Here is a 22322-nt window from a genome sequence, read left to right as displayed (position 1 = left end):
CGAAATGTCATTTGATATTTACCACTAGCTTTTCGGTGAAGGAAAACATCGTGAGGAAACCTGCACACATCTGCGAAGAAATTCAAAGGTGTATATGTGAAGTCCCCAATCCGCATTGGGCTAGCGTGGGGACTATAGCCCGAGCCCTCTTGCACATGAGAGGAGGCCTGTGCCCAGCAGTGGGACGTATATAGGCTGAATTTTTTTATTTGTATTAATGTTAGTATCCAGAGTATGTATATAGTTAGTATAATGAAGACTACGTTTGTATGAAAAGCCGGTTTCGGGGCGGCCCGTGGGTGCAGCTGCAGCAGTAAGTACCCTTCGGATTCAGAATGTTATCCAGGTATTATTTATTTCTTATCACAAATATCACAGATGAGTAGTTTCTTAGACCATGAAGCTGCCTATCCATAAAACAATTTATACTTATTAGGGTAACTATTATAATTGGAGCTTTAAATTAATGACAAATATAGGTTTTTGGAGGTCAGAGTTCTGCTGGTTTGATGTAAGATCAGGTGAGGGTCACAATTAGTGACACGACACTTGAATGAGTCGGCGGAAGTTTCCACTTACGTCGATTTCATAAATATGTATACATTTTTTCGCCTTATTGCAATGGATTAAGGCGAAACATTGTATACATATTTATGAACTGGCTGTATTACTAATGCTAATATTAACGCTCGAGTAAGCGAAAGATTCTACAATTCCACGAGCGTAAGCGAGTGGTTCGAAAAGTCGCTTATTAGCGTTCCGAGGGTTTCAATTTTCAAATACGAGGGTTAAAGAAACTTACCGAGTGAAACACAACATTTTTCACGACACCAACGCGAGGAAAATACTAACTGTAAAATATTACAAATTGAATCCAAATGAACGTTATTATACATTGATCACTCGCAATTATCACTTAAAAGTCAATTGTAACAGCTAACATGAGCAAACAATTCAACACTAAGTGCCTTTATTTGCCTACAAAGCTGATGGTCCCGGGTTCAAATCCTGGTAAGGGCATTTATTCGTGTGATGAGCATGGATATTTGTTCCTGAGTCATGGGTGTTTTCTATGTATTTAAGTATTTATAAATATTTATATATTATATATATCGTTGTCTAAGTACCCACAACACAAGCCTTATTGAGCTTACTGTGGGACTTAGTCAGTTTGTGTAATAATGTCCTATAATATTTATTTATTTATTGAAATATTTGTCATCCAAAATCATGAATGACAAATATTAAATCACATATATTAAATAAAGTTAATTTAGATTTGATTTGTAAGTCATGTTCTATAATTAGTGTTTACCTCGCGTTGGTGAAGTGAATAAATTCGTGTTTAACACAGTAGTAAAGTTTGATTAACCCTCGTGTTTCAAAACCCTCGCAACGTCAATGATTCTACTTAGTTTAACCTTTTGAACGCCAGACAGCGAAGGAATATGCCGTACCCCGGACGCCAGGCGATCGCGATAATTTAAGCGAAAAATACTTTACGGAATCCCGCGTAAGTCACTATTGAATTGGCGAAGCTGTTGGCTGTGGCCGATTGGCGCCCTTGGCAAGACTTTCCTATGACGGACACAGCCGACTGTGGCGATCAAAAGGTTAAACAACAACTTTGCCCCCTTATGAAATAACTATGACTCGTTTGTCCTCTTTACATCTGGAATTGTACCGGTACTAGCTACTTCCTTTAGCAACGAAGCACTTCAGCTATACATGGCCGTAACTACATTATTGTTCGTTATTAAACTCGGTTACATTCTCAATGTCAAGTCGAGCATCCGCCTTTTAAACCCGGTAGCATCACGTGTATGTTAAACAACTACATGTAATATATTCCTCGACCAACGGATACGTTGCGAATTAGCGAGGAAACGTCTGCACACTGAATACTAGGTGTACCTCGGGGTCTCTGTTTAGATTTAGTTAAATTATTACAGTTTTTTTTATTTAAATAACCGTGGAAACCTCTGCTTCTGGCATCTTTTACCCTGTAAATTTATTAATTTTTTTTCTATTTCCTAGGCCAGCTCTAGAACTCATCGTGTAGTAATAATATATGATATAACATGTTATGTACTGAGTTAATCTGTATCACGTTTGTTATTTAAGATACTTTACTGCGGAAAAGCGGTGTCTCTTATCACAAGTATCTCTGAATAATTAAAAAGAGACATCTATCCTGTCATTGTAAAAAGTATGTATGCTAACGATTTTTTTTTACCGGTAAATGAGCCTACTTTGCTCCACACTGGGTAATGGTGCTCCAACAGTATTTATATATGAAAACTATATTACAACCTCATAAGTGTTATAACATGATAGTAGTGATGGTCTACTATAATAGGCATATATATCAACCTACCTGCCACAATTTTTTTTAAATTTAAATTACAATTCTAATTTAGCAGAAAATTTTGGAGCAAAGTAGGTTTACGGTAGGTTAAATTACTATCAATTGTTTTAATTTGTAATTGTATTTTGTATGATTATGGAATTAAAATAATCATAAATGATTTTAATATTTCAATAAATATTATATTATACTATATTTATATTTTATATTTCGGAGATAACATAGAAAAAATCATACAAGAAACAAACATAGAACAAACATGTACAAATACAGATGTTTCCTTGGATATATTGATAATAAATAAATTAAATTTTAATTAATTAAATTTGTAATGATATAATGAAACAATAATATAAAGTTGTCTGATCATATGATATGTGGTATGTTCGTGCGTTTACATGTAGAAAGTAACACATTACTAATGTAACTACTTTTTGATGCACGTAAATATATCTAGCGACCGTTTTACGGATCTTTGTGAATTCAAGTACATATTTATATAAATATTTTTGTAATTGTTGATAGTATTGTAATGAAACGTTTGTTAAAATAAAAGCAATGCCAGGACTATTATTAAAAGATAACCTTTTATGACTGCGTTTTTCAATTTCAATTCAATTTTTTATTTATTTAAACAGACAACAATGGTCCATAATGGTTAGTAACATTTAAGATTTAAGTTAAAACTAGATAATAGATAGAAAGTGGGATGAAACATGGAATGTGTTGACAACGTATAACTAAATTATATTATTAAAAACACAAATGTTCATTATATTCTCATAATTTCATTACGTTTTATTTTAAATATTTGTTTGGATTCCAGATATACTTAGAAATAAAATTTGTATAATCTTGTCGAAATACATATATTATATAGACATTTATTGAAATGTTATATTTATTCGTTACCTAGATAAATATAAAAAAATACTAACATTTTTAAGGAAAGAGGGATATTGAGAATATTTGTTTATTTTGTTAACTAAACTAAATTTTCTTTTTTAACATAATTAAGTAATGCTCAGAGGTTTATTACTAAAAGTGCAAATCTAGGTACTAATAAGAATTATTATCTAACTACATCTAACCTATTTTGTAGTATTTATGCAAGAGAAAAATAAACAGTTATAATATAAATTAAAATAATGATAAATTTCCATAACTTAAAAAATAAAGGAATTACAAACTGATATGTATATAAAACAATATAATAATATGTACATGTAATACTGATAATTACATTATATCACAATAATTGATAATAAATACTCACTTAATAAAACTAAAATTACATTTATTAATGAAAAAAAAAACTGTACAAATTTTATCTACATGTATTATTCTTAGATTGAACTATTTTAAAAAATATATTTAAAATGTTTTAAGGAAAGTATTATTGACTCATAAAGGCTGTAACAAAAATAGTAAAGATCCGTTTAAGGGCATATTCAGTACCGTGTTCTAATTAGGAAAAAGTAGAAAATAAAACTTTTTTGGCGCGAAAATATACTTTTTCTTATGGCAGGTCGTCCAAGTCATAGGCCAAACATTATTCACGTCAAAAAAAATATCTTTTTTCCCCCTAATTTTGTTACATGTATATAACATACTATGTAATGTGATAAATAGATGAGTCAATAGTAATTTTCTTATGTTCCTAGTTCAACAATATTTTTTAAATACATCACACACTAAGTAGATAAATTACTTACACAAATAGCCTTCTTAAGGATTGGTTTCAATCATAGAAAATGAACTAAGAAGAATATAGTCTGTCAAACAACTTTGTCAGTAGAAAAAGGCGCGAAACTTAATTTCGGGACGATAACCCTTCGCGTCTATTTTTTTTTTGTTTACCGCTTTTTTTCTACTGATGGAAATAGCTTGACAGATTATAGTTTCTTCAGATTATCTTTTTTTTTTGTGTATAATTTCAGTATTCTAGTAACAATGGAAAAAGTCGTACTAATTTAATGAATACAACCCTTAATAAATAGAAAATAAAGCACAGTGTTATATTGGTTCTGACCCTATTTATTTAAATATAAATAATTTATTTAACATGGACGATTTATTTATATAAAAACCCTGAATGAAGCACCAAGCAGTTTCCGAACAGGATAAAAACGATTATTTACTTAAATATGTTTTTATTCAAATTCGGGTATTCCTCCTTAAAATAAATAAAATAATTTTCTTCTGTAAACTCCCACTATATGATGGTATTAAAAATATATATATTTATAAATAGCACTCATAGAAAATATTTGCGACCTATAATTTACTAAACGAAACGAGAGGTCGTCATGTCGTCAAATACACTAAGTAGAGCACAATAGATCAAAAACTTTCGATGAAAGTGAGATGAGCTCCATATTTCATCAATGGCAGCTATACGGTATAATGGTACTATAAGCTGAAATAAATGTCATATACTAAGAAAAAGTGACCAAGGCCTCCAGTGCCCCAGGCTGGAAACGAACCATCGTCCTCTGCTATCGCGGCAGGTGCCTGAGCCACTCGGCCACCGGGGTCACGGCAGCATTTATCGAATTTTTCAAGTATATGCATTTAATTCTTACTGAAGGCTTACGCGCCCCCTAGCCACCCCTAAGGTAGAACAGTATGGTTCTTACCTTCTAACTGGATCAAATCAGGTGATACCGAGCTAGCGAGAGAGATGGCGCTGCCAATAGTAATGTTAGTATAGTTCGACAATATGTACGGTGTCTATAAGTACTCTCGCTTCGAATGACGCTCCTTAATATCCTTATGACAGTATATTCAAGACTATTGGCTGGGCTGAATTAAACAAAAAACTGATGAAATATGTTTTTACCGTGCTTTTATTATGCTAAATAAATTAGTATGCTAAACTTATGAAAAATGTCTACACACATTTTACTTGACAGCTAATACTCCATTTATAAAAATGAACTGTGATATAGTTCATCATTTGACGCGAGATATATAATAATAGCCTTTTATTTTTGTAAGATTCTTATAGTTCGGAATCTCGGGTAGTTCCCAAAATCACCCATAATTCCATAACAGGGGATTTTCGAAATTACTGCCGTACGTGCGTGTCGTGTTATATTGCCGTGAAACCGTTCAAATTTGCCCTGGTAGGTAAATGTCGCCACCCATTATACATTTATCAAGAGTAAAATGGGGCTGTGTAAATCGTTAGCCAATAATAACCAAACCACAAAAATTACCTTGCGATTCTCCTTATTCAAGCTATCTATGTTTATTTTATGTATACAGGCTAGCCCGAAATACTTTAACAAATATTTTTTTAAGCGTATTTCTCTTTTTTACACGTCTTTTATTCATCATTAACCTAGCATTAAAAAAACTACAATAATTTAACTAAAATAAAACGTGTTATTTTAAAAATATTCCCCTTTAGCTTTGATACACAAACATTGTTAATATTATTTGTCTATGATTTCATAATGGGTAAACTTACCCTACAAGGTAAAAATGTACGGTTTCAAGGTAAATGTTAAACTTATACCTGTCGCGTCGAACGATGGTGCCTATGTCAGTTCCTCCAAGTGTCTTGGGCTTAATTTAAAAAAATATATTGAAGATATTTCTTTAATAAAAAATATGGTGAAAACATATTTGTTTTCACCATATTTTTAAAAATGTTGTTAAATAAACTGTCATATGGACGACATTCGACGCAAGTGGTAAAGAATAAACGCTGTAATACCGTGGGCCGTGGGCTGGTAACACCTGACAGATTTTAACCACGCATTCCTGAGGTCATAAGGAGCATAAAAAATTATTTAAGTTTTGGTCCAAATCGGCAAAAAAATTAACTTTTTTTCAGCGAAAAATGTTTTTTTTTTTTACCTATTTTGGACATGAAACGTTATCTCTTTTAACATCTTGGCAAAAAACATTACAACGAATAAGTACAGATAAAAACTGCGAGTTTCCTTTAAAATTATTTGTCAGTAGGTATGTCTAAACCAAGTCACACAGTGGCAGCTTCGCAACCAAAAAGGCGTTTTTCATTAAGTTATTACAGAAACAAATGTGCACAAGAATTGTCATTATCTCTAAGACAAAACCGATTTCAGAAAATTTTGTATTACAATTTAGTCTCTAAATGCGGTCAAGAATACACCTTTAAAATCTGTCGGGTTTGACCAGCCCACGGTGTATAAGTCTAAAGCTAAGTTTTTGTACCGTTTTTGTGATTAAAGTGTAATAATGGAAAGATCTTACTTTGAACGGGCCTCGTGCTCCTCTAAGAAGTAAAACAATTCATATCTGAAACAAAAAAAAATTGTCATCTGCAGAATTTTAGTTTACGAAGTGCACAAAACGAAAATAATTGGGTCAAACCTTTTTATCTATTTATGATTCCTTGAAAAAGGAGGTTTCAGTTATAAATTTGATGTATTATTTTTCATTTGTTAATTTTAAGTGTTTATTGAAAAATAGTACCTAATGAAATTTGTTGGTACTATTGTATAACCTCACCCCAGTGTTGGCCGAACGTTAGTAGGCGCGTGCGTTTTCCTCGCCGAGGCATGTCTACACTGGCCGTTTCGTGCGTGAGGAAATTGCCTCGCGGGTATGCTCGCTCTGTGTGGACCCGGCTAATTACAATTGACCATTAACCAGTACAAATTGAACCGTAAACCGTAACGGACGTTTCCAGTTTACGGTTCAATTTGTAATGGTTAATTGCATTAACGTTTCGGCCAACACTGCCTCTCACCTTAACGTCCCCGCCGCAAACTTCGCCTCAGAAACCAGCAACGTAGTGGCCACGCCGTCGGCGGCAACATGTCAAGTAATGAAACGCTCGGTACTAACCTCACCCTAGCGTCCCCGCCGCCAGCGAGGCCGCCACCACCAGCAGCGCGGTGGCCACGCCGCCCGCGCCGACGTGCGCCGCGACCGCCGCCGACTCGGTGCTGTCGCCGGTGCCGAACGCGTCCGATGCCGATAACGTGTCTGTGAAACACACGTTGGCTATACTCTACACTTGGGTTAGTTTATGGGGTAACTAATTTTATTGTAGTATAGGTAGAGAGAGGGCAATAGAAAGTACTCCAGAAGTCCACTGAGAATTGATCAGGAGTTATATATATATAGTAAATGACATTCGGAACTCCGTAAGCGCGATGTAGAACGTGCTAACGCCATCTGTTACAATCTATTTAATTATCACAGTATTTTTAAGAATGTTGCAAAATTTTTTAGAATTTGTTTTTGCAATTTTACACAGTTACACAATTCTAACAAACAACATGACCGAACAGAATTTAACTAATCCCACCTACATTAAAAATAAAAAAGACTGGCATAGAGTAACTACAAATAAAACTTTTTATAATTCGTTTTTTGAATAAAATGAATTTGTATCGAACTACATTTGAGTATGGAGCACTAAGCGTGACTCACGCTAGAACGGTCCAGGTCCAAGCAGAGGCGTTCGTTTTCTATAACAAGCATCACGTGATCACCGAGGCTCGGAAGTTGCTCTTTATAGAAAATATGTCGGATGTCTCGGGTCGCACCTGGACCATTCTAGCGTGACACATCCTTTACGGTGGGCGTCTCGCAAAATTTTCTGGTTTTGCATTACTTTTAAGTAATTTTAAGGATTCGTTTTCCCCGGAATTAATATATATTTTGTTTTAAAACAATTCGGGGTTAGTCCCATAGTAAAAGTTCTGACCTATATATATATTCACCCCGTAAATTATTGCAGCTAAATAAATATTCTTTATAATTTCTAATACCTATTAGCAATTTGTAAAACAGTCTTTTGTGATTTTACTCTAAATTCTTAATTTAACTAAAATTAAATATGGATAGCCGGCAATATCTCTAGAATGAGGGGAATCAATACACATGATAAGCGCGTAAAATGTACCACACAAGCGAAAATAAAGAAAATAATTGATACCTGGTCCTTGACCTACCAGCGTTAATAAAGTAGTACAAATAACCCACGCGTTAGTATTTTAATCTAACCCAGTGCATAACCTACTTAGATAGCTAGGTGCCACATAAACATATTTATTAAAAATACATAATTAATAAAATTTTCGCGAACATTATTGAGGATCGGAGGTAGTTACTTCCTGGCTGAGAATTAATTTTAATCGGACGAACTTGGGAGTCCGTTTAATCGAATTCGAAGCCAGCAAGGAGTCTTCCAGCCGAGTCATATATAGTGTTTTTCTCAAAAATGGTGCAGGAAATATAAATATAATATTAAATATTTTACGGAAGCAACGTTCTTACGTATATACTTTCACAGGAAAAATTAAAAGCAATTGAAGACTGGCTTTGCTACCATTTTATTTTTCTATAAAAATAGAAGTGTATTCTTCTGCCGAAAATATGCCAACTTATTTGAGACATAAATAGTAGCGATACCAAAGTTATGTTTGGCTGTTTAATGAACCTATGCCTTCATTTGATATGGCCATTTCAACTTTAAAAAAAGTTTTGAACTCAACTCAAGGGAAAGTCGACTTTGCCATCCATTTTTGAGAAAAGGAATATTTTTGTTTTTATAAAAAAAAAAAATACATGAGTAATATACCAAAACCACAAAACCAGAAAAAGATCGCCCACCGCATGCATAAAATACTCCAAAAAGTATAAGTAGCCAATAAGTCATAGAATAATTATGACAAATATAAGTATTAAGCATAGCAAGATACAAAAACCTAGTACCCAGTAAGTAAAAGAAAATTTTGATACACATAAATACATTAATTGTAATAATAGCCAATCTACAACAACATCGAACAAACTACAGACATACCTAAATCACCAGCTGCTCGGCGGACGATGAAGGGGCGAATGGAAAAATAAACGAATTAATAACCAAATTCTTAATTTTTATAGCGTTTTATTCGGGCATTTTTTCGGTTAGGTGGCTGGATAAACGTGCAAAAATTGAATTGAAAATGACCTACATCTCTCTCTCTCTATTTTAGGTGTCATAAAAGGGTTCTGTTGGCTATATGGTGCTACATTAATTGTAGAAATTAACTATTTAAAATTGAATTAAAGGCGAAACGTAATAGTGGCCTGGCAACACCAGTTGATTTGTCACGAGCATGTCATAACAATAGCATTTATACAAGTGTAACAAAAATAGCGAGGATCTGTTTATGGGGAATATGCGTATCATGTTTTGATTATGAAAAAGTTGAGGAAAAGTTTTATGATGCGAAGGAATAAAAATTGTATGGGGCAGGTCGTTTAACTCGGCCAACCCTCCATACAAATACCCAAAAAAAATTCGCATGAAATTTTTTTGAAATGAAAACTTATTTTGCGACGCTGTGCACTTTTTGTGATGGGGAAAAAATGTTAAACTCGCGACAGGTCACGTGACCGACAGATTCGTCAGATTGAAAATTCGTAAGACGAACACGTGACCTGATCGAAAAACTGTTACAATGTCATTGAAGCCAGTAGACCGCCGGCGCGACTAGAATATTAACGTTGTGCATTTTTAATGTTAAATAATTGTAATAGTTCTGAAGTGTACAATTTTTTATGTAATATAAAATGTCATGTTTGTGTACGATAGCGCAATAAATGAATATTGTATTTTACCACATAAATGATAGTACTTTTATACTGATAATTAAAGCAATTCGTGCAAAATTATTCCCTATTCCAAAATATTTAAAAAATACACAACGTTAATATTCAAGTTTTCACTTCTGCCGGCACTCCCGGAGTGCAACCCGTTTTTTTCAACGTTTTCCCAATCAGAACTAGATACCAAGACCTTAAACGAAACCCCACTATTTTTGTTATATTTTTGTAAATAAGATTTTTGTTTTATAATATTTCTGTGTTTAACGAATTATTTTCCAAAAAAAATTGGTAGTATAATAAGAACCAAAAAATATAAATCAAAAGGTAGTTAAACTAGGAAAATAAATTAAATCGCGTTTTAAAGGCGGTTTGGCCAAAATATCAGGTTGGTGAACTGTGATCTGATTTAAAAATGTTTGTGAATGATCTGCTGAAATAACGGGTAAATATCTCTTAATATATATAGATCGTGTCATTCTCGACCACGCTTGCCTTGACTCGTATCATCTTGTCATTAAAGGTTAGATTTGACAGATCTACGCGTCTTCGTGGATGACACGAACTATAACTTCATAATGATAAATCAAGGCATCGATGTACAACAGGGAGCATTACTGCAATGTTCTGCTACGAGAGTGCAGCACTAGCACCTTTCGTAAACCATAGAGTAACTTATTCATACTGTAACTTAAACTGTTTTTTGACAAGTGTTCAAAGATAATAAATAAAAACCGGCCAAGAGCATGTCGGGCCACGCTCAGTGTAGGGTTCCGTAGTTACTCTTCCGTCACAATAAGCTAAACTGGAGCTTAAAGTATAGTAAATTGTTAACCAAGGGATGAAATGGTATCTTTCACCCGAATTAAACAAATAGGCAAATTTGCATAATCAGTACCTAATTAAAGTAAGTCTTTTTACTATGAAGGGAAAACTTTTTGCGATAACTCAAAAACAGCTAAACTGGTCATGTCCGCTATAGTTTTCACTTAATTTCTTTCTTAAGCTCTACTTCCACGATTTTTTTCATATTTTTTGGACCTATGGTTCAAAAGTTAGAAGGGGGGACACATTTTTTTTTCTTTCGAAGCGATTATCTCCGAATATATTCACTTTATCAAAAAATGTTTCTTGAAAACCCCTATTAGTTTTGAAAGACCTTTCCAACGATACCCCACACTCTAGGGTTGAAGCGAAAAAAAAATTTCACCCCCACTTTACGTGTAGGGGAGGTACCCTAAAAAAAATTATTTTTTTAGATTTTTTTGTACGACTTTGTTGGCTTTATTGATTTATATATCCATGCCGAATTTCAGCTTTCTATAGACAGAGAGATAAGGTCTTTCAAAACTAATAGGGGTCTTCAACAAACATTTTTTGATAAAGTGAATATATTCGGAGATAATCGCTCCGAAAGAAAAAAAATGTGTCCAGCCCCTCTAACTTTTGAACTATAGGTCAAAAAAATATGAAAAAAATCGTGGAGGTATAGCTTAAGAAAGACATTAAATGAAAACTATAGCGGACATGATCGGTAGTAGTAGCTGTTTTTGAGTTATCGCAAAAAGTTTTCCCTTCATAGTAAAAAGACGTACTATCCACAGTTCATCCCTTGGTTAATAATCTACTATACTTTAAGCTCCAGTTTAGCGTATTGTGACGGAAGAGTAACTACGGAAGCCTACTCTGAGCATGGTCCGACATGCTCTTCGCCGGTTTTTAATATATTGTTTCATTTAAATAGTGTAAATAAGCGCAAACAATGTCAAAATTCTATGAAATGATGACGTATAAATAACACCTGCACTGCGTATGCGATCAAAATCGTTGAAGACTTGTCTAGGCCTAACTTTAACGCACTATAAGGAAACGAATGTATGGATGTTCGCATCATGTGTTGCCTGTTAAAGCTCAGTGGCGCCCTCAATGAATTTCTACAATTTTATGTACCACTATAATGTAGGTACTAAAAGTTTACTACGGTAAACCTCCCGCGTGGAATTATGGTTTCTATGACAGATCTATGAGAAGCTCACACGTAAATTGTTAGTAGACATTTTAGGAAGATTAGCACATTATTTTATTTAGAAATGTAACAGTATCTAATACAAAAAAAAGTGAAAAGATACTTCTTCAATTATTTTTTAAATGAATCTTAAGGGGGTCCCCAACGCCAATGACCTTCGATCTGAATCCCTTAGTTTTCTAATGTTTTTTTGTAGCTTATCATATTAACAGCAACGACTGCAGTTTCACATATTTACTTCAAAGTTCACTGTCTTCGAGATATTTGCCATCAAAGTTGAAAAATTGTAGGCCAAAAAAACTGGCTTACGGGCCATAACGTTTGTTTTAATTAGTTTAAAATTAAAATGTCTGACCAGTTTTTAGAGAAGTCGCAGACGAACCCAAATGTGTAGATTTCGTACATGTAAAATCCTTAACAGCAATCGAGTAACGAAAAATGTTTAAAAACAACATAAAAAAATAAGTGTTCATTTCTTTAAAAATCCGGCAGACCAGAATGGAGATAAAAGATTAAAGAACCGATAGCCGTTTGTCTTATAATTCTATCCATAGTGCAAATGTAGGAGTAACGACTCAAAACTAGTTAAAAATCGATGTAAACCGCGGGGAACCCCTTAAACAAAATAGATTCGAAGGAGCTTCTTCGACATACATTCCTCCCTATGGCAGTTGTCATAGGGAATAGGGAGCATCATTCGACGCGAGAGTTATAGTGTTACCCTAACTATGGGAACGAATACTTAGATGTAAACGTTGAAATTTGATATAACAAAATTTTTGTATACAAAATTTCTGTATTTACTTACTCATAAATTTTAGGGACACTTATAATTACAGTACCATCAGTAGAATAATGTAGAATTGCAGAACCGTAAAACTACCTTTGGTAAGTATGGAAAGAAACTTGCATAAGAAATTTCTCACGCAAGTTTCCACTTAGAAAGTTCCCGTTCAGATTAGGGATTATTACTCAAGGTTCTTAACTGTTGACAACTTTTTCATTTAATATTTACCTCACTCATTGGCGTTAAGTCTAATTCAAGTGTCGTAGAAATAGAAAATAACTGTGAGATGGTTTGGCAATAAATGTAAATAACGAGAATACTTCGTGGGAACTTCGCAATTTTTGTAACTTTTCTTTGGCAAATTTCTAGACTAAACTCAAATTTAAAAATTAAGGGCGCCCGCTAGTTGGCGCGGGTGCACGTGCGCGGGTGCCATTGTAGGAAAAATCTGCCGCACGCGTCCGCGCTAGTTAAGAGGCCGTTATCAATTTTAGTCGCAAAAATGTGAAATTGATAGATTTAGTTGATGAAATTGTACGCCTTTTGTTAACAATTAGAAATAACACGTGCTAGTTTCTATTAGCACGTCTTGTTATCTCTCATTTTAATAAACCATTTTTTTTAAAACAGATTCATTTAATTAGTAATTTTTTTTTTCTGATGGACGTTTTGGAAATCGCGCGTAAAGCACTGATTTTGTCGATCTTATTTGAAAATTGAATAAAGTTTGGATTGCTAAAACTGGTAATTTTGTAATACACATATCCTGTACTTCAACTTTAATCAAATACATTTTTGTTATTATAAATGTAAAGTAGTGTAAATGACAGTTCTCCAGAACTTATTTCAAAACAAGTGACAATTTCTCTGAAAATCGACTTATTTTCAACGTAAGTTTGATACTTAAACAATCTACAACATTTGCTGAAACTGTTCTTATACATCATTTTGTATAATTTAGCACCATAACTTTTTGATGAATTTTATAAAACTGTCCCTTCTCGTCACATATTACCGGGGACGCACGCTTGCGACCTCATTATTAAAAGGCAAGATGAGAAGACGTGAATAGAAACAAATATTTGTTATTTAGATATTACGTAACAAAAGGTGTACGATTTCAACGACTAAATCTATCAATTTTACATTTTTGCTCTAAAATCGTTACCGGGCTCTTAGCGTTGCTTATACTATTTTTCGTTAACCCGCTCACCCGCTCAGTGCAACCGCACCAGCGAGCGGACGCCCTAATTGTGTATGCAATTTTGACGTGTATGCTGTTGGCAATAAGACTCACCTCCATATTTAGTGAGCAGCGACATGATGACCCCGTTCGTCCAGCCGAACCCGGTCTGCAGCTCGTACTCGCCGCCGCCGCCGAAGCCTCCGAAAACTGTCGCGTCGTACTGGAAATACAACTTAGTTTTAGAACTGTCGTAGATAATAGTACATTACGATACAAGTGTGATAAATAAAAAATTCGAAACGAGTTACGATACATTAAAACACGATCGAAGGGAGTGTTTTAAATCGGCACGAGTTGCGAATTACCTATTCGCACATGTATCTTACAACGTTTTACAGTACGAACATAAATGAAACATCAAACTTAAGCAGCTATGACTCTTGTTTATGGTAAGATGTTGCCAGTGTTTATAAACTGATGTTAAGTACTTACAACGGATTTGTGGCCATGTCTCATTATTGGCGACACGTCCATTACTATAGGCATAGACTAATAATACATAGACGGCTAATACTGCTTAATTGTTGCGCAGTTTTCGTTTGTCACGACATCTAGTGTCAAGTAGCGGTATTGATATATATGCACCTTGACGTTAGATTTTGACTACGAAAATATGCAATACTTTTTCAAGCATGTCAAAGGGATTAGCCGTCTATGTATTATTAGTCTATGCCTATAATAGTGGACGTGTCACCAATAATAAGACTTATGACCACAAATCCTGCGTAAGTACTTAACACCAGTTTTTAAACACTGGCTATATTTTTGTGGGCCCATTTAGCGGTAGCATACCTTCTCCAACATGGCCGTCTTCTGCTTCCAGACAGCGAAGTTGGAGCGCACCCACTTGGTGGCCATCTCGTGCGCGAGGCGCGCGGCGGCGGCCTGCCCGCTGCCCGCCAGCCCCTCCACCACGATGTACTATACCAGCACTATAGCATACCTTCTCCAACATGGCCGTCTTCTGCTTCCAGACAGCGAAGTTGGAGCGCACCCACTTGGTGGCCATCTCGTGCGCGAGGCGCGCGGCGGCGGCCTGCCCGCTGCCCGCCAGCCCCTCCACCACGATGTACTATACCAGCACTATAGCATACCTTCTCCAACATGGCCGTCTTCTGCTTCCAGACAGCGAAGTTGGAGCGCACCCACTTGGTGGCCATCTCGTGCGCGAGGCGCGCGGCGGCGGCCTGCCCGCTGCCCGCCAGCCCCTCCACCACGATGTACTATACCAGCACTATAGCATACCTTCTCCAACATGGCCGTCTTCTGCTTCCAGACAGCGAAGTTGGAGCGCACCCACTTGGTGGCCATCTCGTGCGCGAGGCGCGCGGCGGCGGCCTGCCCGCTGCCCGCCAGCCCCTCCACCACGATGTACTATACCAGCACTATAGCATACCTTCTCCAACATGGCCGTCTTCTGCTTCCAGACAGCGAAGTTGGAGCGCACCCACTTGGTGGCCATCTCGTGCGCGAGGCGCGCGGCGGCGGCCTGCCCGCTGCCCGCCAGCCCCTCCACCACGATGTACTATACCAGCACTATAGCATACCTTCTCCAACATGGCCGTCTTCTGCTTCCAGACAGCGAAGTTGGAGCGCACCCACTTGGTGGCCATCTCGTGCGCGAGGCGCGCGGCGGCGGCCTGCCCGCTGCCCGCCAGCCCCTCCACCACGATGTACTATACCAGCACTATAGCATACCTTCTCCAACATGGCCGTCTTCTGCTTCCAGACAGCGAAGTTGGAGCGCACCCACTTGGTGGCCATCTCGTGCGCGAGGCGCGCGGCGGCGGCCTGCCCGCTGCCCGCCAGCCCCTCCACCACGATGTACTATACCAGCACTATAGCATACCTTCTCCAACATGGCCGTCTTCTGCTTCCAGACAGCGAAGTTGGAGCGCACCCACTTGGTGGCCATCTCGTGCGCGAGGCGCGCGGCGGCGGCCTGCCCGCTGCCCGCCAGCCCCTCCACCACGATGTACTATACCAGCACTATAGCATACCTTCTCCAACATGGCCGTCTTCTGCTTCCAGACAGCGAAGTTGGAGCGCACCCACTTGGTGGCCATCTCGTGCGCGAGGCGCGCGGCGGCGGCCTGCCCGCTGCCCGCCAGCCCCTCCACCACGATGTACTGCAGCGGCGGCCACGCGTTGGGGTAGTCCCACTGCTCGCCCGAGTGCTCGAACGTTGTGGGTATGCCGCCTTCGTAGATGTCCACCTGGGGAAATATTGTGACAATTTTTCCTATAATTCATATGTATAGGAACGAATTTTAGCCTAAGCTGAAACGGAGACGATTCGCTCGCACTTTGCAATTACTCAGTCAATTATAATAGTATTTTTCTACTCGTCGACTGTAATGGTTGAATTAAGATTCCGTATGCTAAACTGTAATTGGGTACTTTTCATGTATGGACTGCCAACTCAACTGTGATATTCATTTCAAACGGATTAGTCAACTATAATGAAATTGACCGAGGAAACAAAATGATAGCTCAAATTAATTAATTATTTTTAGGTTGTATAGTAGAAACAATTGCTTCATAAGTCATAAACGCACATGTAACACCCTTAATATGGCAACATCCATAGACTACGAAAACCGCTTACCGTTGTTTATTAGTCTCCATAGGCTACGGTGGCCAAAAATAGAGAAAACACTGTCGAAAAATAGAATTTAGTGCAAAGCAAGTACCAGGGCCCCATGAGTTACGAGAAGGTGTCGCCGACCACCGCCGGGCCCCGGCGGCGGCGGCCGGGGCGCGCACGAGTATGAAGGTATCGCGGCTGCTCGCGTATCTTAAGAGGCAGCTGTACCTTAATAATACCTAAAGCGCGTGTACCTGTAATACCTAAAGCGCGCACACTGTCTATTTGTATCGGAGTAAATGAGATAGCACTGTCGCATGTTACTGGGCATGGGCAAGGGAATAATAAGAAAAATATTTAAGTAAAAAAAAGTGGATTATTAGTGTAATATTTTACTCGACCACGGTTTAGATATAAATGTTTTGAAATCGTGATTTTAATTGCAGACCCATAAGTCAAAACAATAAAGACATAAAACCGTTTAATTGTGATTTTAAGACCAATATTTGCAATATTTTCTATCGAGCCGATTTCGTTCAATCATGTATCGAGTACAACCACGGTCTTTGAAATATAATTAATATGAACATATATGTTTCTTACTTGACTAAAACAAATAGTCTTTCTTAAAAAACTGTTTAAGTAACATCAATTTCAAGGACATTGGGTTTTGACAGCCTCTTAAATTTCTGTATACGATTTCTTTACCTATAAGATTTTATTAGTTTTACTGTACATTATTGCAGAAGTCGAAAAAGAGCAATTCGTGGATGAGTTTCGATTCGCTTCGTGTCGTCCGACAAAGAAGACGAATCCATAAATTGCTGTTCATGCAGAGGCATATATAGTGCTTTTCTCCAAACATGCGAGGAAATAAAAATCATAATTTAAGCATCAACCAGTAGGGCTAAGATGGTCGGCTCTTTATCATTTGTCACCATGGCTGTCACGTTCTAGCAAATATGTAAGCGTGAAAGTGACGGGCATAGTGACAAGTGATAAAAATGGATTCATGCTGCCACCGCAGCACTCAAATCGAACCTTCACACTTCAAAAACGTCAAAAACAATTTCCCTCTTTAATTATTTAAAAAAGTTAAAGGCACAACTATTCTGCCATTCAGTACCATTCAATATTCGCTCATTCAATATAATTGTGCAATATAAGCTATATTTGCACGCATGAGATCCTTGAAAAAAAAAAAAAGTTATATAGTCTTTGATTTTATTAAGCAATGTTCGCACGATCTTACACGACGGTCTTACACGACACGAATCTATCCTATAGCTTGAAATGACACTGACCGGGTCGTATCGACGTAGTCCGCGGCCAAAGAGTAAAGTAAGTATATACCCGCGGCTATATTCATTGGCTGTTTGAGTTTGTTTATTAACTTTGCTAATATCTAATAATTGATGACCCTATTAACGTAATATTCATTTCTCGCTCGGTTACAGGTCCCGGTTCAGGGCGAGGCGAGATTGAACAGTTAGCGGGGCTACTTTCAATAGCAGATTTATGAACTAATCTTGCTAATATCTAGATAATTGATGACTCTATTAATGTAGTATTCACTTCCCGTTCGTTCATAGCTGCCGGGCCAGAGCGGAGCGACATTGAACGGTTAGCGGGGCTACTTTCAATAGCAATTTTGTTTACTAACCTTGCTAATATATAGATAATTGATGACTCTATTAACGTAGTATTCACTTCTCGCTCGGTCATAGCTGCCGGTCCATAGCGGGGCGACATTGAACAAGTAGCAGGGCTACTTTCAATAGCAGTTTTATTTACTACCCTTGCTAATATTTAGATAATTGATGACTCTATTAACATAGTATTCACTTCTCGCTCGGTCATAGCTGGCGGTCCACAGCGGGGCGAGATTAAACAGTTAGCGGGGCTACTTTCAATAGCAGTTTTGTTTACCAACCTTGCTAATATCTAGATAATTGATGACTCTGTTAACGTAGTATTCACTTCTCGCGCGGTCGTAGCTGCCGGTCCAGAGCGGGGCGACATTGGACGGGTAGAAGTAGTCTCTTCGCCGACCGGACTCCAGGTTGAAGTCTAGCCAAACGCCGACGTCTTCGTGCCAAAGGATCTACAATAATTCAAGGATTATATTAATTAATGAGTGGAAATTATTAAATTGATCAGCGCTAACAGACGGGCTACAATGCTAATAACTACGATGCTGATAGCAAAATGAAAACAGAATTATAGTTATTTGTTTTACAAGGGGGAAAAGTTGTTGTTTAACCGCTCGTATTAATATTGATACCCGAGCAAGCGAAAGATTCCAAAATTGAACCACGAGCGTAGCGAGTTGGAATCTTGAGCGTTTCGAATCAAGGCACGAGGGTTAAACAAACATTGCCTCCGAGTGAAACAAAAATTTTCACCACACCAACGCAAGGAAAATGCTAACTATGAAATAATTACCAAAAAGTTTAAGCAAATCAACTCCAAATGAACATTATTAAAAAAAAAACTAAATCATCACTTGAAAGTCAATTCTACCAGTTAACACAAGGAAACAGCTCAAAATTTGCATTTGATTACTTTGCCCCACATGTGGATAAAATGCAACTTTCTCATTAGTCTTTGAACAATCAAGAGGGCTTTTACCAGTTGGTGTGGTGAAAAGGGGTTATTCCTACTAGATACTACCAAGTTGTGCCGTGGGAGTTCGCGAGGTCTACAACTCACAGAACCACTAATATATAATACTCGTAATAAAGATAATTTATTTGCATTAAACATTACCAGGTACAAGGTATTAAATAGTACAAAGTACGGGGGGTAAGTGAAATTTTCGATACGAGGGTGGTGGAGTTTGAATTATTCTTACCCCCGAAGTTCCACACAATGTTTTTCATCACACTTGCGAAGAAAAAACTAAATTTTAAGTGCAATAATTCTTAAATACGGTGACATATCAAACATTCGTCCGCCATTTTGTAATTTCTTGACAGGTTGGGCATCGAAGGCACAGACCTATTCGGCATTCAGCCACGATTGAAAATTATATAAAAACCTTTTAGAGGGCTTATCTAAATGTATAATTAATATACCAAACGAAACATAATATATTCTCACCTTATCAATGGCCTCCATAAGCCTGGCATGCACGTTCTTGTAATACTCCGCCTTGTCACCATTGCCGAGATTCGTGTAGAAGTCGTGCATGATCTGCGCGTTCCAGCACATGATCGCGTTCAGGTCCACCGGGATGATGGAGCGCGTTTTCAGATTCGTCAGGTTGCCTGGAATAATAATATAATTAAATTCTGTGGAAGGTTTGGTGATTTTTTTTACGTAATAGGCCGCAAACGAGCAGCCTGATGGGAAGCAGTCATCGTCGCCCATGGACATAAGCAACATCGGAGGAGCCACTTATGCGTTGCAACCTTTGAGAACCCTAAATACCTGCTTCTTGAAGAACCCCATGTCATAGCGCAAGGGAAACACCTCAGAAGGTAGCTCATTCCACAGCTTGCACGTTCTGGGCAAAAACGAGTGAGATGCCCGCTTGTTCTTGGTTTGCCACGTGTCGAGAAAGTGAGGATGAACTTTGTTTCTTTGACGGGAGGTGCGGTGATAAAAACGCGACGGTGGCACCAATTCAAAAAGTTCTTCAGAACATTCCCCATTGTACAGACGGTAGAACAGGCACAGAGAGCCAACGTCTCTCCGAAGACTGAGAGGTTCCAAACCGACTGCCTGACGTTGGATGGAGTCAAGTCGAAGAAATTGGTATTTCGGTGCTCCAGACCAGAGGTGAGAACCATATGTGGTCGAACCTGCGCTTTGTACAACGAAAGCCGGTGACCTGGTGTGAAGTACTGTTTCGCTCTATTGAGCACCCTGAGCTTCTTAGAGGCCAGTTTGGCTTTGAGTTCCAAATGACCCCGAAACTGGACTTCGTTCGGAATGTCAACACCGAGTATCCAGATACTCTTAGATAACAAAAACATAGTTTTATTTTATTTTATGCCCGATATATTAGAGTGTCCCACTGCTGGGCAAAGGCCGCCCTCCTGCCTTTCCACGTATCCCGGTGTTGACCTGTCTACCACCAGTTCCAGTGGAAGGCGTCAAGGTCATTGGGCGTTTGCCGCGACCTCGAGTTCGATTTTGTGGGGCCCAATTGGTGGTTGACTTAGCCCATAACTCATAAGTATAAAAACATAGTATGTAATATAAAGTAATTAAATGAAATCTAATAAAAGAAGGATATAAAAAAAACCCTCCTATAAAAAGTCCCCCAGGTCTGTCCCCTGCGGAAGGGTGTCCATAAGGCTGGCTACGTTCCCTTGTTGAATGGCGATGCCTATTCTTTGGCTAAGAGTCACCCGTAGTCTCATAATATTGGTCGTAATCTCTTTTCTGTGTCTTATTATTTATTATTTATTTATTTCAAATAACAAATTGCACCTTACAGCTAATGCCAAAGCGGCACAAATTGGAATACATTAACAACATAAAGCATTAACATTATAAAGCAATAACACATGAGCAGCTAAGACGCAGGAATTCATAACGGTATAGTACTCTCAGGCATCTCTCTTTCTAATATCCTCTTGCATTCCGTTATCACTCGCCCCATCGCACTCACAAACAAATCGCACTGTGGCTGCGCCTCGAGCAGGGAGTTGAGCAGTGCGTGAGCGCGCGCGACCGGCGCCTGCGCGTGCGCCTGCGTGCGCGCCGCGCCCCCCCCCCGCCCCGCCAGCAGCGGGTGCCGTCGCGCGCGGGTGTATTGGTTAGGTACAAACAGGCGCACACAGACTTCGACAAGTTTTATACTATCAATTTTATTTCTAAAGATTGCTAATATAAACTTGGCTAAGGAGAGCGACCTTCGCAACTGTAAGGAGTCATACCTTGCCTCGGGTAAAAATAATAGTATCGCTAGTCAGATAGCTTTGTAAATAACAAATTCTATATATCAAGGTTCAAACCTCATTAATCAAAACATTGAAAATCCCGAATATTCTAAATTCTAAATTAGTAATTTGAAAATTCACAATAAATTTAAAAAAAAATGCATAGACCACATTTTAAATCAAAATCCCTGACCTATCTTATTTTTGTCATTATTACACGCTTGTCACAGATGTATTTAAAGTATGCAATGGGAATGAATTCTGTACAGTAACAAAACACTTTGAATGTAATCTATGTTTAAGTAATCTAGGGGTCCAGGCTACCTAGGGTTCAATTAAGGATAATGGTCTGGGTCCGGACCAAGTTGGACTTCAGTTTTCACCCGTCATAGAAAACGAAGAATTGGAAGCCTCGGGCCAGACCCGGATTATTGCAGTGTGTCATTCTTTATAAAGGGCACATTACATGCACTTTCGTGGTCCTGTCCGTATCGCATACACGGATCCGATTTCTGTATGATTTGGACGCTATTTCTAATGATGATTTCTAGACATAGGAAATATAGACATTCCATATTAACATGACAGGATAACTAACAAACCTATTCTATGTTCAAATGGTTTATTAGCAAACGATTCACTCTACATGCGCGTACCGAAACCAAGACACGGTCCCATCCGTATTGCCGGATACGGATCCGATGCCAGTGATGACTCTGGCACACAGCACGGCAACCTGTCGGATCCGAGGTCGAAGCTCGGATCGCAACGGGCGAGATACGCTGGGTCTAAATATAATAATGGGGATCAAGTAACG

The 22322-nt window shown here is 37.9% G+C and overlaps 1 protein-coding gene and 1 long non-coding RNA gene across 3 annotated transcripts in view; one reads left to right on the top strand and one right to left on the bottom strand.

Annotated features, from left to right (window-relative positions):
* LOC133530658 (uncharacterized) overlaps window positions 1-22322 on the top strand; it is a 231863-nt gene that overhangs the window by 57655 nt on the left and 151886 nt on the right. The window lies entirely within an intron of this gene.
* LOC133530616 (trehalase-like) overlaps window positions 1-22322 on the bottom strand; it is a 119263-nt gene that overhangs the window by 14145 nt on the left and 82796 nt on the right. The window contains exons 10-14 of one of the 2 annotated variants that reach the window (XM_061868619.1): window positions 19716-19882; window positions 18547-18717; window positions 16027-16242; window positions 14078-14186; window positions 7216-7351 (exon numbers count right to left, since the gene is read on the bottom strand). In XM_061868619.1, coding sequence (XP_061724603.1) covers window positions 7216-7351; window positions 14078-14186; window positions 16027-16242; window positions 18547-18717; window positions 19716-19882 — 799 coding nt within the window. Of the gene's footprint in view, window positions 1-7215; window positions 7352-14077; window positions 14187-15857; window positions 16243-18546; window positions 18718-19715; window positions 19883-22322 lie in introns of those variants that run through there. The other variant, XM_061868618.1, reaches the window with a different exon arrangement.

The sequence above is a fragment of the Cydia pomonella genome, chromosome 23 (assembly GCF_033807575.1).
Source record: "Cydia pomonella isolate Wapato2018A chromosome 23, ilCydPomo1, whole genome shotgun sequence".
Taxonomy (NCBI): Eukaryota; Metazoa; Arthropoda; class Insecta; order Lepidoptera; family Tortricidae; genus Cydia; species Cydia pomonella.
Note: the sequence above shows the minus strand (reverse complement) of the source record. Positions and strands in the feature narration are given on the sequence as shown.